The sequence below is a fragment of the Mastomys coucha genome, unplaced genomic scaffold (genome assembly GCF_008632895.1).
Source record: "Mastomys coucha isolate ucsf_1 unplaced genomic scaffold, UCSF_Mcou_1 pScaffold21, whole genome shotgun sequence".
NCBI classification, from domain to species: domain Eukaryota; kingdom Metazoa; phylum Chordata; class Mammalia; order Rodentia; family Muridae; genus Mastomys; species Mastomys coucha.
The window spans coordinates 47,793,803-47,810,570 of NW_022196904.1; the positions used below are offsets into that span (position 1 = coordinate 47,793,803).

A 16,768-nucleotide genomic window follows, 5' to 3' on the forward strand; every position below is an offset into this window, starting at 1 on the left:
GTGTGTGTGTGTGTGTGTGTGTGTGCGTGTGTGTATGTGTGTGTGTGTGTGTATACACAAACTTAAGGAAAATACAGAGAACATTATTTCATGCTGAGAAAAGGAATAGTCATAGCAGGGAGATGTGGAAAATAAAGAAAGCCATAATTATTAAAACAAAAAATAACGATGATAACAAAATAGCAAACAATAACAAAAATCAACAACATAATGACCCAATTAACATATACAAATTTCAGTAATAACTTCAAATATCAATGGGCTCAATTCTTCTATCAAAAGAAGGGACTGAATGAATCAAGAAGTAAAAGCCATTTAAGCCATTTATCTTCTGCCTCCAACATAAACACTGTGAGGCAAGTGGACGGTGCCACCAGACCGAAGGCTGAGTCAGCACAAACCCCTGGGAATCTCAGAATTGCAAACAGCAAATATGGGGTCATTTCCCTGCCAAATTACCTGATCTAGAACATGTAACCCTAACACCCTATGATAAGACCATGACAATCAGTCCTGTAGCATAAAAACCTGGAGTTCTCCATGCTAATGACCTGTCTCAGTAGGCCTGGTATGTTTAGCCTCAGCATCCTGAGCTGTTTCTCACAGGGGTCAGGGGATGGGGACACAGTCTGAGACACCTATTATGGACTGCGTTCTGCCTCACCTGAATGGCTTGCACCCCAGCGAAAAGGCAGACATGCAAATGGACAAGACATCTTAGTTTTAAAGATAAGCATGGCCTTAGAGTAAAAAGATGACAAAAACATTCCAATCAAATGGAATCAGGAAGAAAGCTGCTGTTGCTCTGCTAATATCTGGCAAAAGACTTCAAATTAAAATTAAACAGAAGAGACAAAGTGACAAATGGCATTCCAGTTAAGGTACAGTAAACCAAAAAGATATTACTATATTAAATGATGCCCCAAACTCAGGTGTGAGCAAATTCCATAAAGAATCTACTACTAGATTTAAAGTCACAGATTGATAGTAATCGAGTAATATTCCACTCTCTCCTTTATGCGGGTCATCTGGACAAAAGAATAAAATAAAATAAAATAAAATAAAATAAAATAAAATAAAATAAAGGAACAGCAGAATCAATTGACATCATTTATCAAGTGGACTTAACAGATATCAAGAGAATATACAATCCAAACACCAAAGAATACAGTCTAATCAGCAGCACATGAAAATGTTCTAGAGTATCCCACATCCTAGGACACAAAAGAAACCTTTACAAATTGAAAATAATTTAAATCACTCCTTGTATCCTAGCTGATCACAATGCAACAAAACTTAAAATTGACAGCCCGAACAAAGAAGAAAAAAATCAACCAAAAATCTTCTAATAAATACACAAAACTCATGAGGATTAAAGACTCAGTGTAACAGGGCCCCAGGCCTTAGAAGGTCCTACTAGTAAAACTGACTCTGATGGAAATACCATCAGGCTGTAAACCTCAGCATGTAGTTAATACCACCTGTCAAAACTAAAACTAATCTATCAAAGTCTGTAATTACGGGAGAGTCTCTAAGTGTACTAAGCTTGCTTGTGACTTCTGTAGCTCTGCTTCTAGATAATTCTTCTTGTTATCTAGGAGTATGTCAAATAAAGACATGGTTTTTGTGCTTAAAAAACTTGCCCAAAAAAAACCTCAAGGCTACACTGGGATTCCAAACACCCAGTGTAGTGGACAGCCAGCTAATAAAGACTTTCTGTTGGCTTAATCTTAAAGCTGAACTCCACAACACTCATTGCTAAGTGATGAACCAGTCAAAGAAAAAAACCAAGAAATAAGAAAAGAAAATCTTGAAACTAAATGAAAATGAAAACACAACTCAGCCCAAGAAAACCTCTGGAACACATTAAAAGCCATTTTTATAGCTCTAAGTGCCTACAAAGTTCTCATTGTAAATCAGTCTGTACTTAGCAAATAAAAATCATTATTAATTGTACAAACACACACACAAAACTACATTTTGAATTCCAAGATGTCACACTATTTCTGTACCTGGCATTTTGGTTTCTTATATTTGCAATGTTACTCAAACTCTACTATTTTCTTTTATGTACAGTTTGCATGACTAAACCATCAGAGAATAAATTCTATCTTTAAAAAAAGTCAGAAAGAGCACAAATAAATGGCTTAGTGATAACAACTTAAAAAGTTAGAAAAACAAGAACAAATCAAAATCAAATAGGGTCAATGGTATGAAAGAAAACCCAGAGCATAAATCAATGAAATAGAAACAAAGAAAACAATTAAAGGAATCAACAAATTGAAAAGCTGATTCTTTGGGGGGCGGGGAAGATAACGCTCAAAGACTTTTGACCCAGCTAATTAGAAGAAGGAGAGGATTCAAATGAACAGAATCAGAAATGAACACGGAACATTATGACAGAGAGAAAAGAAACTTTGAATAGTATAAGGGAATATTTTCAAAACTTGTACTCCATAAAGCTTAAAAAGATCAAAAAATGGATGAATTATACCAAAATTAAATCAAGAAGAAATCAACAACCCAGACAGACCCATAGAATTGATGAGTTGAAATAGTAATAAAAAAATCCTTCCAGAAAAAAATGCCCAGAGCATATCGATTCTCAGCATAGTTCTACAAATATCCCAAGATCTATAGACAGTCCTTTTTGACTTGGTGAAAAATATAGACACAGAAGAAGCAATGCAAAACACCTTCTATGAAGTTATTATCACTCAAATGCCAAACCAGATAAAGACACAACAAAAAAGGAAAATTGCATGTCACTATCCCTAATAAACCTAGACTCAAATATACTCAGAGTACAAACATGTATCAATATCAAAAAGTAATGTACCATGATCATCTTGTCTTTCTCCTGAAATGTGGTGATGATTTAACATTTTTTTATATTGCATTTTCATTTCTCTTAATTCTAGTAAATAGTCTATTTCTCCAGGGGCTATTCATTATTCAGGAGTATTTCGCTCAATCTCAATGACTGTATTTCTGTTTTCTATTGCTCTTCATAAGTAGTTTTATCTCCTTCAGTCCTTTCTCTCAGGAGACAGCTATATTAGGGTCCTGTCAGCAAGCACTTGTTGACATCCACAATAGTGTCTGGGTTTGGTGACTATATATGGGATGGATCCCCAGGTGGGGCAGTCTCTGGATGGTCTTTCCTTCAGTCTCTGCTCCACACTTTGTCTCTGTATCTCCTCCCATGGGTATTTTGTTCCCCCTTCTAAGAAGGATCAAAGTTTCCATACTTTGGTCTTCCTTCTTGAGTTTTATTTGGTCTGTGAATTGTATCTTGGGTATTCTGAGCTTCTGGGCTAATATCCACTTATCAGTGAATGCATAACATATATGTTCTTTTGTGATTGGGTTACCTTACTCAGATGATATTTTCTAGTTCTATCCATTTGCTTAAGAATTTCATGAATTCATTGTTTTTAATAGCTGAGTAGTATTCCAATGTAAATGTATCCATTCCTCTATTGAAGGACATCTGGGCTGCTTCCAGCTTCTGGCTATTATAAATAATGCTGCTATGAACATAGTGGAGCATGTGTTCTTATTATATGTTGGAGCATCTTCTGGGTATATGCCCAGGAGTGGAATAACTGGGTCCTCCAGTAGTACCATGTTCAATTTTCTGAGGATCCAACAAACTGATTTCCAGAGTGGTGTACCAGCTTGCAATCCTACCAGCAGTGGAGGAGTGTTCCTCTTTCTCCACATCTTCGTCAGCATCTGTTGTCACCTGAGTTTTTGATCTTAGCCATCCTGACTGGTTTAAGGCAGAATCTCAGGGTTGCTTTGATTTTCATTCCCCTGATGACTAGGGATGTTTAACATTTCTTTAGGTGCTTCTTGCCATTTGGTATAGGAGAAACAACAATATGAACCACCCAGTACCCCCCAGAGCTCCCAGGGTCTAAACCACCAACCAAAGAGTACACATGGTGGGACTCATTGCTCCAGCTGCATATGTAGCAGAGTATAGCCTTGTTTGAGATCAATAGGAGGAAAGGCCCTTGGTCCTGAGAAGGCTGGATGCCCCAGTATAGGGGAACAACAGGACAAGGAAGCCGGAGTGAGTGGGTTGGTGAGCCGGGGGAAGGTGGATGGGATAGGGGGTTTTCAGAGGGAAAACCAGGAAAGGGGATAACATTTAAAATTTAAATAAAGAAAATATCGAATAAATAAAAAACAAACAAAAACAAAAAAATAAGTAGTTTTTTTCATTGTAGTCAACAAAGATGTAAGAGATAGTATAACTTTTTTTTGCATTTGTTAAGAGGCGATTTGTGTTACTATTGAAAGTTTTATATTGATTCTTGTCATCTTATTGTTTTCTTAATCTTCCTTTATTTAACCAGTAAACTAACATTGGTTTTTCTTTCACTATCACTTCTTGGATATATTTTTTTCTTTCTTCAGTCCCAAGTATTCCTTCTAGTATCTTCTGTACACCTAGATTTATTTGCTGTGTCCTCCTATTATAACAGAGGGGTTTCCTGTGTATAACAGCCTGTGCTTGCATGAGTGGCATTTCAAACCTTGTATTACATTGACCCAAGCATTTCTGGCTTTTAAAATCTCAACTGAAAATCAACTGTTGTTCTGACAAATCTGTGCATTTCTTGCAGAAGCCTAAATAATGCAGGACTAAATAATGTAAGACTCATGAACAAAGTAGTCTTCTGGATTCTGGTCAAAGCAGGGTAACAAAGGAGCATGTTTTAGGCAGAGAGCTCTCCTCTACTTCCTGCTCTTCTCAGGATGCCTCTGACTGATTGTCTTCCTTTGTCCCAAGCACCTCATCTGTATCCCTTCCTTGCTGCATTTGCATAAATACAGGGACTCAGTACCTGCCCTCCAAATAGGGCTGTGCCTACATGGAAGGAGAAGTGCTGTCAATAGACCCTCTCATAGGGACTAGGAGCCCCACCCCCCTGCCCATAACTAGGAAAAGTAACAGAGTTCTACATTTATTGATAGACATGAACAAGCTAGGAAACATGAGTAGAAAGTTCATAAAGAGCTCAAAACTCAGGGCACTAGGATACTGTGACAGAGAACTCAGGGAATTAGGAAATGTCTAGTGTTCTAGTTGATTCTCTGTTGCTGTAATTATCACCATAACCAAAGCAAATTGCATAGAAAGGGATTATTTGGTTTACAGCCGTTAGTCCATAGGCTAAGGAAGAAAGAGATAAGGAATAGGTGACATGGGGCACAGGAAATCACACAAGGAATAGGGATGATCCTAAGAGTTATAGTTCCAGGGTTTCTTAATATGTAGTTGAGTCATGGAGTTCAGAGCCACACTGGTGGCCTGACAGCCATGACAGCCTAACCTTCTAAGGCATGAAACTCTCCAACCTCATCTCCCTTGTCTGCCTTCTGAAAGAAATGGGTTGGGGGTGACACACAATTGCTGATGTTCCTTTTGGGACTTGGAGATCGATCATTATGTCCAGAGATAGACCCCGAGTTGCTAGCGGTGTGGGGTGCTGGGAGGAGCACGTCAGATGGAGGCCAGCCTGCTCTTTGCTCCTTGATGGGCATACTTCTCTAATCTTGTCTTTGGTGTTGTAGGATAAGATTAGAAATCAGCACTTGCCTTCCGGTAGGGTTTAGCAGAATAGAAATTGTGATTTAAATCACAGAATGAACACATTATAACTTACATGTTCTTACTTTCAAACTGTTAGTATTAAAAGACTTATTCATGTTTCTGGTGTTAGCAAAGTTAACTATTAACTATAGCAAAGGGACCATGTGACCACTAGCATGTCTGGCTTGTCAGTTGAATATGGCAGAGTTCAGCTCTCCTTATCATGCTAAGGGTGAAAGAAATGGCTACTTCATGTTTATTTCAGCTTGGATGTTAGCATACAATACTAAATTCTCTTTGGTTAGACCTGTAATTTCTGCTGGACAAAAAGAGTAGTCAGTGAACTGTGGTGAAAGTTTTGTGGGTTTTTTTTTTTAATCCAGCTATTTTATATGATTATGTTTTTATTTTAATCTCAGGTATGGGATCAGAGGCTGTTTCACAGTAGGTGATTATGATTTGCCGCATACACTAGCAGGGGTATGGTTTTGCCAGCTATAGATGTATATGCTTGGAATTTTAGAAACTCTAGACAAGGTGTAAATGCAAGAGGCCCTAGAGGGGAAGGGGAAATGCTCTGAGAAGGCTGCTGTTTGTTCTCGCTGTTGTTTTGGTTTATGAAAAGGTCATGAACAAAGAGATAAGAAGAAATTGGATATCGTGACAATGATGAAGATTGAACTGGCCGCAAGGAACTCAACATCCCTAATCAGCAGGAAGTAGTCTATAGAAGTCTATATCCCCCTTTCCCTATAACTTTCTCTCCTACCTAGTGTTAGGAGATTGGAAGGGTTTAGTGTGGAATAAGGGTTGGAAGGGAGGAAGAAGTATAAGAACTCATTAAAATATCTTTAAAATACACTGACAGTAAGGTCTGATGAGTGCCATTTGCTCCAGAGAGACTCACCCTTGTCCTCCTTGGCAGGCATGAGGAGAGCTGTGCAGGAAGGTTACAGGCATTTTCCCTAGTAACTTGCAAAAGATATATTGCTAAGTCTGAGGCCTCTTTCCCTAGGTGACACTTTTGACTTCATGTAATACTGTAAATTTAAGAGAAGACAATAGTACAGTCATCCCTTTCCTGACAAGACCATTCAGAAACCATAATCTCTAAAGAACAAAGTCACTCTGATATTAGCTACGCACATGAACAGAAGTAAGCTCTTCCAACTTTAACAGGTACTTATCTATCTGTAGCATAGGTTAAACGATGCCCACCTCTAACAGGTCAAAATGAGGACAAAATATAAACATAAATATTATATATTTAGTAAATAAGTGACTTAAATAAGTAGGTGTTTAATGACTAATAGCTAATATTAATGCACCAGATATGGAGACAGATTCTAGCTTGTTGTCAAATCTAGTCTCCTGGAAAACCTCTCCCTTCCTCCCTGCTCATTCTTTTCATGAATGCTGTGGATCTAATCCAGAGATTCACAAAAGCTAGGTACACACTTCTCCTGAGATATGATTCAACTTTGACTTTAATTTCTCATTTTTAGTCCAGATCCTCATACAATGAAGATAGTAGTAGCCTTGTCTTCTGACTATGTAGGGACACTTAGGAGCTTATTGTCCATATATAAGATGTTTATGTTTCTCAGCATTAATTGAATTTGACATTGAAAATGCATATTAGAGCCAGGCAGTGGTGGCACATGCCTATAATCCCAGAACTTGGGAGGCAGAGGCAGGTGGATTTCTGAGTTCAAAGTCAGCCTGGTCTACAGAGTGAGTTCCAGGACAGCCAGGGCTACACAGAGAAACGCTGTCTCGAAAAAACAAACAAACAAACAAAGAAACAAAAAAAGAAAAAGAAAAAAGAAAATGCATATTAGAATTTAATTAGAATTGTGATTTAAAATGGATAGGATTTGAGTAACTTAAAACTCACATCTCTGTCAGTCCTGTCTTTTATAAAACAAGGGCAGAAACACAAGAGTTAAGAGTTAACGTCTCAGAAAAGCAAGTCAGCCATCAGGCATGTATGTGACTTTCTACAGTCCAGCAAGGCAGAGATCATGTCAACACTCAGCACATCATTTACAAAAATATAGAAAAGAAAACTTTGCAAAGGGAAATGTCTATCAATATAAAATCACTGTTGTCCTAGAAGATCAGCATCCCTGTTTCAAATCTAGAAAATAGCATTTGTCCAGTGGGTTTTGCCCACTGAGCAGCATCAGCTAAGAGGTAAGAAAATGATAATCAAGAGGGTGAACCAGTAAAGTGTCTCACTGTTACCATCTAAGCTTCAGAGTAGGGTCATGGCTACCAGAACAGGAAGGTACTCTAGGCCTTGCAGGATGGAAGGTCACTGATACTCCTCTCCATGCTTATGAGCCTCAGTCAGACCAGACGTGGAGAAAAAGAAATGGATTCTCACCCAGCCTGTAGAAAGAATGTTCTCTCCCTCTCTTGTGAAGAAAAGCCAGGAGGCCAGGCAATAATGTATGGTGAAGTTAAATGTGCAATGTCCTATTCCTCATAGACTAACCAAATAAAATCTGCTTCTGGTCACTTCCAATCTCTTAGGAAAAACTGTTTTCTAAGTACCTAGTATTCATATCATGCTGTAGTCATTAAACAATTCCCCTATGCTACATATTTGAGTCTCCTTCCTGGACACTATTTTTCCAAAATGCTGTCCTATCTGGCTATCTTCTATCTCTGGCTGGGCAATCACCCCATCCTCCTACCCCATCTTTTTTCCATCTCCATAAGCAGTCATGACAATATACTCTTCATTGACTTAAGGGGCATCACCAACTCTGCTACCACTATGCATTTCATATTAATTGCCTTGTTGGAGCTGTGGTGTAGCCTCCATTTACTCAAATGAGCCTTCTCTTTTAAAACTTATTTATACAATTTGGATCTATGTAAATATTAATGACAGATACATTTGAATATTTTATCACATTTTTACAAGAATGTTAATAATTTTTGCAATGTTGAAATATACATGTTATTGTCCACCATGGTCACCTGCTATGTAGTGGATCACTAAATTTTATTCTTGTGGTTGAACTGATTTTGTACCCTTTTCTAACATCCACCACTTGCTAGCTCTAGCTCTGGCAAAAATCCTTTCTCCTCTCTGTTTCCAAGAGAATGGTACTTTCAGACTGCGATCTCATGGCCTCTGGCTTTCTGTGATATTTCACTGTAGTCTACTTATGTTCTTTGACCTTGACTGGTCTTTTTGCCCTCATTCCCATTCAAGTCTCTCTCCTATGGGTTCTACAGGGTTCCCTTCAAAACATGCTCTCCATTGTGAAATAGCTCTATCATCTATGAATACCAGTAGCCTCCTCTAACTGCAAAAAGGTACATAGTCAAGTCTCCAATATATGTCCATATCAGCTCCTTGAGGAAAGTCTATGGTCATTTTTCTAATTTTCTTACTGCACTCAGTACAGTGTGGAGATCTTGTCCTGCCCAGTGACTGCCCAGTCCTCTAAAACTCATACTGAATTAGCATTATAGAGAGGTAGGCTATTAGCACTTGAATAGGCTATGTGATTGAGCCCTCAAGATAGGATTTGTGCCCTTATAAAACAGCTACAAGGAGGTGTCTTGTTCCTTCTACTCTTTGAGGTTATAGCAAAAAGACAGCCTTGGGTCAAGATGAAGCAAGACGTTCCTAGATACCAATTCTGATGGCAACTGGACCTTGGCCTTCCCAATCTCCAGAAATGTGAGGAATGAATGTTCCTAAACATAATCTGTTCATAACCATAAAAAGTATAAATGTTGTTAATGAACAGTGTAACTAGATGATAATCTAACAGCCCAAACAAATTAAGGCCACATACAAAATATTTTTTAAGCAGTCTTTATTTTGGTCTCTTCAAAAGTATCTCTCTTATTTTTTTGTCATGTCCTCATAGGGCAGAAAGGATAAGAGGAGCTCTTTAGGAAGTGAGCAATCTTACTCCTCAAGGCTTTGTCCTCAGAATGTAATCACCTCCAAAAAATACTCCTAACACTATCTCTGATGCATTGAGAATTAAGTTTACAAACATGAATAGGAAGAGCAACAACCATTCAGAACACAAAAAGGGGCAAAATTAACTACTGTGTATGCATTATTATTCAACACACACACAGGTAAGACACCAGTGTGTTCCTACACCTCATGAGCATTGATGTTCTTATATACCAGACTTTTTGAAACTTTGGAGCCAATGTTCCCTGGGTATCCTGGGCACAAAAACAGGCTCATGTATACATACTTGGGACGCACTGAAAGCTCATGAGATGCACAACCAATTTCCTCACCAAAGAAGTTTCTAGTTGTAACTTAATAAATGTTTTCTAATCTCCAGATATTATCTCATAATTTAAGTTCATATGTAATTCACCATTCTAAGAATAAAATGAACAAAAGAATTAGGACCTTCCTTTCGCTTTTTCAAATAGTGTGGATTGGAATGCAGCAGATGGAACCCATGCCATTATCCCTAAGTAACTTCTTTACCATCTAGAAAGGCCTGTCTGTAAGCTACAACTAATTTCTACACTGAGAGGAAAGGCAGTAATGATAGGTGGCTAGCTCACTTAGGCTCTCCCAAACCAGAGAAACCAGAAAAGAGATACTCATTTGCATTCTTTTGTCTCCTAATAGCAAAGAACTGTTGAATTGGGTAATTTAAACTCATTACACTTGCACATTTAGCTTCTGCATGCTCATATGCATAAGTAGTATAAGTGAACATGTTGGAGAAGCTTCTATTTTTTTCTAGCAAATCTAAAGATAAAAGACAAATAAAAACACATTTAATTGAATAGCATTTCTTCTCTTAAAATTAGTGTGTTTTGAATGTGAAGTTTATGAACCGAGGAAGAATAATTTTTCCTGAGTTTTCTAGCTCTCAGTCGATTGTATTTAAACATGTTATGTGATGGGTTTCATAGTAATATTGACAGACACTGTGAATAAATGATCAACACTAGAATAAAATCAAGTCCATCTTCGCAATATCAAAAACATTAAAAGGAATCAGACATGACAATCTCTTCAAGGACATTAAAAGCAATTGGACATGACAATCTCAGATTTCTACTGAGGTCAGTAATTGTGCCTGCTGGCTTTGCTTTATGTGCAATGCTCATATTATGATGGAGAGTGAGGAACCTCCATTAGGTATGTGTGCATCTCTGAGTATGAGAAGCAATTTCACTGCAGTTGGTTGCCTGACAAGTATGAGATAATTTTAGTGACGAAAAAGAAATTAGGCTGTCAAATACCTTTCTTTATCCAAAATTGCTTTTGAGCTGTCTGCCCTGCACGTCATTGCCATTAAATCTGGAATCACAGTGGCCTGAATTCATCTAGCCAGTCACCAGAGCAGCCTCACAAAATAGTCTTTGTTTTGTTTTTTGATCAAATCAAACCATAATCTTCATATATAAAGAGCAGCATAAATTTAAGCTACAGTTAATATTGTAGAGATGGGTCCAATTCCTGTTCCTTCAGGCACAGGACTCAGTGGTCTCAAACGACCTACCTACCTGAGGACTTCAGACTCAATGGCCTCTCATCACAAACAATGGTGTTCACTGCTACCCACAAGTGATTCCAAGAAATACTGGTGAGAGTCATTTATACCACCACCACCCTAAGAATCAAATGATGTAATTGCTATGGAGTACTTGAAGGTAACAGTTTGAAAATAAATAAGTAAAAGATTTCCTTCCACCTAATGTTTCACTCATCATACAAACTTACTTATCTCCTGTAATCAAGCCTCTTTTTGGAAGAGTAGGGTAATCCCTAATGAAATCCTTTGGGTCAGAACGGCTCACTTCCAGGAACAATAGAAGGTAGAAATCAGACAACTATTATCTGGATCCCCATAAAGAAGATACTGAGGAGAGTTGACACTTAGAAGTGTCTGCTTCCTAGAAGGAGGAAGCTGGTAAGTCAGGCAGGATTTCTCTGTCCTGTTGAAGAACCCGAGCCATCACTGCAGCACAGCTGCAAAGGGATGGGCAGAATCATTCAGGGAAGAGTCCCAGACAGGAGCTAGAACTGTGATGTATACAGATGTACACAGTCATGCCAAACCTCCACCACAACATTGCAGCCAGGAAAGGCTGAGAATGAGGCCACAAAACTCTATTCAAACATATGCATGTGTGTGTGCGTGTGTGTGTGCGTGTGTGTGTGCGTGTGTGTGTGCATGTGTGTGTAATATTTTAAATGTAGAGCATATTCTCTTTTAATATAGATGTAACAAATAAGATATTTAAATATATAACTATTATAAATATCATATTTAAATATGTAGCTATACATTGTAGTAAAAATATATAAGGTCACCTTAAATTCACAGCCTCTGCAATGTACCCGATAAGAGTACTTTCTACGTGCTTTCCTAGGGACAGGTTTCTGTTTCATCTTACATTATGAGCTATTAACTGAAGGAATCAGGAAAGCTGCAGGTAGCTAAGAACAAAAGAGCAGGCACTAGGCCAGTGAGCACAAATACTGCAGCTTTGGCTGGGGGCAGCCATAGCCTTGGAGCTCATTTCAAAATGGTACAAACAACAAATGTTTGTACAGACACATGGAGAAGAATCTGGAAAGTGGATATGGGAGGTCAGACAATGCAAGATCCATCCCCCACTCATCACCTTCTTCTGGGGAATAAAAATGCTGGGTGGAGACTCCAATGATCCAACATTTTCGGAGGGCTGCTGAGAAGTAGGCCTTGATCTTCCCCATCTTTGAATGCTAAGAGGACTCAGCAAGCACAGGACACATCAGAGTGGCTTAAAGCAATGCTGGTAGCTTAGACTAGTTTGATGACTTTCACAGTGTCTAACCAGGTTTAATGAACATGGACAGGTCTAGAAGACTGGGAGACAATTAGTTACATGTCATCCAAAGGCTTATTGTGCTAAAAGCCAGCTCCCTGGGGTTATAGGTTGGGAAGGTACTTAAGTGAGGAACTTAGGTCATTGACAGCAAGCCCTTGGAAGAAATTTGGGGATCTGCCTAGGTCTTTTTCTCTTTGCTCTTTGTCTTTGATGTGGGTATTTTTGTCCTGCCATCCATTCTAGTAGGATATGCCATCTTGCTACAGACCCAAAGAAACCTGAATGACCGTAGACTACAACTTTGAAAACTTTCGATCCAAAAGTATTTTTTTATAAATTGATTATGGCAAATATTTTGTTAAAGGAAATCAACAAAAGACTGGAAAAAGTACACAAAATAATTGGTAAAATTAGAGGTATGTATGTCACTGGAAATTATTCCACCAAAGCTGAAAAAAAAAAAAGACACAGAAAAATGAGAGAGAAAAGACATTTAAGAGACTTAAAAGACACCATCAAGTGAACCAACATGATGAAACTTCAGAAGACAGAAGGGACTCTAACATGTCCAAAGGTTGGGGAAGACATGAGCAAACATACCCAGGAAGCCAAAAACAATCCCCCAGGTCTCAAACCACAAACAAATTCACACCAAACCAAACTGTAAGTAAGCTATCAAATCCAAAGAACAAAGAGATGTTTGAAAGCAGAAAGAACAAAAGTGTCTTAAGTACGCTTAATGTCCAAGTCATCCACACCATGGCAGAATAGCTAATGAATTGATTCTGGGCTCTTAGCAAACCTGGGTGACATCTCAGGCACTTGGCCAAGGGGCAGGGTATTCAAGATTCAATAAGCCCTACCTTCAGGCTTACTCTCCAAGAGGACAGTCTATTTTTAAAAATTAAACCTTGAACAGAGGTCTTGCAGAGGTCTGTAATCCTAGCCTATTTGATGACTAAAGCAGGGTGATCATAGGGTCAAGGGCAGCCTGTAGAGGAAGTTCATACAAGGCAGCCTGGATTAATTAGTGAGATCTGATGTCAAAATGAAGGCTAAAGATAAAGTCTAAAGCAGGGCTCTAGGGTGCAGAACTAGATTAAATGACAAGTGTCAGGTCATATGAGCATAGAGAAAAAAAAAAAAAAAGAAGGCAGGTAGTTAAATTCCAACCTCAAACATAGGGACTGGAACCCAGAAATATCCACAAGATTTGAGAAGTGTGCACCTAATGTATTTTGATTTGACCAGGCAGTCAAGTAATTATCTTCTTCATGTAGTCTGCACCATGAGACCTGGCGCCATGAGCATCCATGATAGATCAGGATAAGCTGGTCATGTGTGAAGACACTACTGACTTAGAACTCGAGTGTTCTGAATGAGTAGAGACCATATACATGACAGACTAAGATCACTGTACTTACCAGAGTGAGCACTGCAATAAAAAAAAAATCACTGGCTGCATACTCAAAACTAGGAGGAGAGAAGTCTCTGCAAAGAAAAGTTGCTAAGAAGGGCTACTAGCAAAGAGCTAAGAAAACACTTCTACATCAGTGGTACACATTCCAGACTGTTTGGTTTCTTCATACATGACAAGCTTATCCTGATCTATGATGGATGCTCACAGCACCACTTCTCATGGTACAGATGGCATGCAGAAAGATAATACAAACCCAGAGTCTCCAGATAAACTGTATCCCATCACATGCACTTGCAGATTGAGCCTAATTCTGAATGAATGTGGATTTGACCCCAGAACACATCCATAGCTCTTAGGATGTGAAAAATAACTTACAACTGCCAAATTTCAGGGGACAAGCGTGGGCATCCATCGGGAAGTCCTCAAGTTGCATTGGGCACTCAGCAGAGATAGTCAGGCTGAAAAGTAAAAGAAGACAGTTAAAAGGGCCCACCTCCTCCTCCCACAAAGCCATTTGTATTAAAACTTTGATGAATGTTTTTATGAATTTGTCTAACTGTTCCCACTACATTACATGTTTGTGCTGAAGGGAGCATCATTGGGAGTAAAGGTGTGACTCCAAAGCACTCAGACCTCCAGTGGCCTGATGTGTGTGTCAATCCACACATCATCACTCATAATGCCATCTAGGGTGCTTTTCCAATGACGAATTGCCACTTCCTACCCCTTGCTTATCATTGTCTAACACACTTTCTTTGACTGGACTAAAAATACATTTATTTTCTTAAATAGTTTATGCACTTAAAAAATATTAATGTAAAGTAAATGTACAATCAAACCTTTACCAGACTGCTTTTCTTATTGCTTAATGGTCCAGAATGGAACTTGTATTGCAATAGCAATTGTCTGGCACAATCTGATTATTAGCCTTTTAATTTAAATCTAGTCTTCTGCATTACAATTTCACCAACCACAAGGCTCATGCCTTGCCAGGCATTGTGTGAGTGCAATGGCTACATTAACCCCCATCACCACAATAGCTTATGGAGGTCTATCATAGATACCACATCATATTCCAGAGGGAAACAAGGACTAGAATGTAGATCTACTCAGTGGCAGGGCCATGAGTGCAGTTCAAGCTGCTAGCCTCCATCTATGGAGAGGCTCCTATAGCATCTAGCACCTACCCTATCACTGTAGGCTCTGCTCTGTAAGATGGTATAGTACTGCTCCACAGGGTGTGGATGCTGAGGCCCATCCATGGTGGAGTGGGATTCCCCAGAGGTTTATATGCTAGAAATCTCTAGCATGGTAGTGTAAAGTTGATAGAGCCTTTTAGAGGTGAGATCCTGTAGGTGATAACTGGTCACCCAGGGAACCACTCTAGAAGGATTGATTTAATTCTTGAAGAGGTCTAGTAATTCCTTCAAGAGTAAGTTGCTACAAGTACCAAGCTAGGCTCTGATTTCCTTTGGTTTCCCATCTCACCATGGGATTCTTCCACACATACTCCAGCTACTGTTATAACATCACCACAGAGACCTCATTAGAGAGGTGACACAAATTACCTAGGATGTTTCAGGTTTAGGGCTAAATAAGCCTCTTTTCTTTGTATATTACCCAGCATCTGGCATTGTGTTGTACAAAAAAACAATAATACACATGCTTTTACATCTCTACAGAATTTTCACTAATTTGGCAAAATTCTAAATTGTACTAATGAGCATATTTTTTGTTTCTTATGCTCTTTTCCATTATTTAAAATTAAATTAATTATACAACATAAAAAATATGGAACATTTGACTTCCTCTATAGTCTTACTCTTAGAGCAGAGAATAAATAGCTAAACTACTGCCTATTGCTTGCTGTATTAAGCAGAGATATTGTTCAGGCTCATAGGATGCAAATGAAGTGTAAAAACATTCATTTTGCTTTTACAACTTCCTTTTGTTAAAATAGATTAGTCTGTTGCTAAATTGGAAACATTAATCACAGGTGTCCACTACAGCCTGAATAGCCAATCTAGCAATTCTCTGAATAAACATGATGGAAGTACATGCCCATTAATATGAGGAAAATTTTTTACACTGTTCTGTAGGACAGTACCCAGGGAAGGAGTGAGTCACCAAGGTCCATGAGTACAGGGTGACCAGAAATGACTAGTTCTCATTTTCATGTTCAGATGTAGAGATAGAATTGAAGGGAATATTTTGTATACACTTGTAGAACAGAGGATAGATAGATGGATAGGTAGATAGATAGATAGATAGATAGATAGATAGATAGATAGATAGAAAGATAGATAGAGATAGAGAGAAAGTGATAGAGAAAGAAAAAGAGAGAGAAAGAGAGAGAGAAAGAGAGAGAAAGATACAAACATTCTGATATGCTCATTCACTTAGTATATAATCTGGGACATTTCATTTGGAGGTTTTCTACATGTGTACCTACTGCCTTCTGACCCTTGGTATGAAAATATATCTTCTACACATTCAAGTAAAACTATCTCCCACATCACAAACATTTCACGATTATGACTTTGAAAAACTAACTTTAAAACTCTAATGTGCATTATGTGTGTCTCTGTCAGCTTAGCTCATAACTGACTGACTATCCTTAAATTCCTTAGTTACTTACAGGACTGCTAACTGAAAGGAATTGTCTTCAGTTACAGACTATTAAAAGAGGGGTATTATCCAAGACTGTGAAATGGCAATGGAAACAGAGATTAACATCAGAATTAGAAAAATGAGAACTTAAAAAGCACAGTCTATGATAATTGTATCCATCCATCAAAAAATACTATTTATGATTGTTAGTAAATTTAAGAAATGTATTATAAAGAGCACACACCAGCAAGTTGACAGCACACCTTAAGGTGCTAGAACAAAAAGAAGCAAATTCACCC

The 16,768-nt window shown here is 38.3% G+C and overlaps 1 protein-coding gene across 5 annotated transcripts in view; it reads right to left on the reverse strand.

The window, feature by feature from the left end:
* The window catches only part of Gabra5 (gamma-aminobutyric acid type A receptor alpha5 subunit), a 106,354-nt gene that overhangs the window by 30,878 nt on the left and 58,708 nt on the right, over positions 1–16,768 (reverse strand). For all 5 annotated transcript variants that reach the window (XM_031386831.1, XM_031386829.1, XM_031386830.1 and 2 more), the window contains one exon: positions 14,235–14,317. In XM_031386831.1, the coding sequence (XP_031242691.1) occupies positions 14,235–14,317 (83 nt within the window). The remainder of the gene's footprint in view (positions 1–14,234; positions 14,318–16,768) is intronic.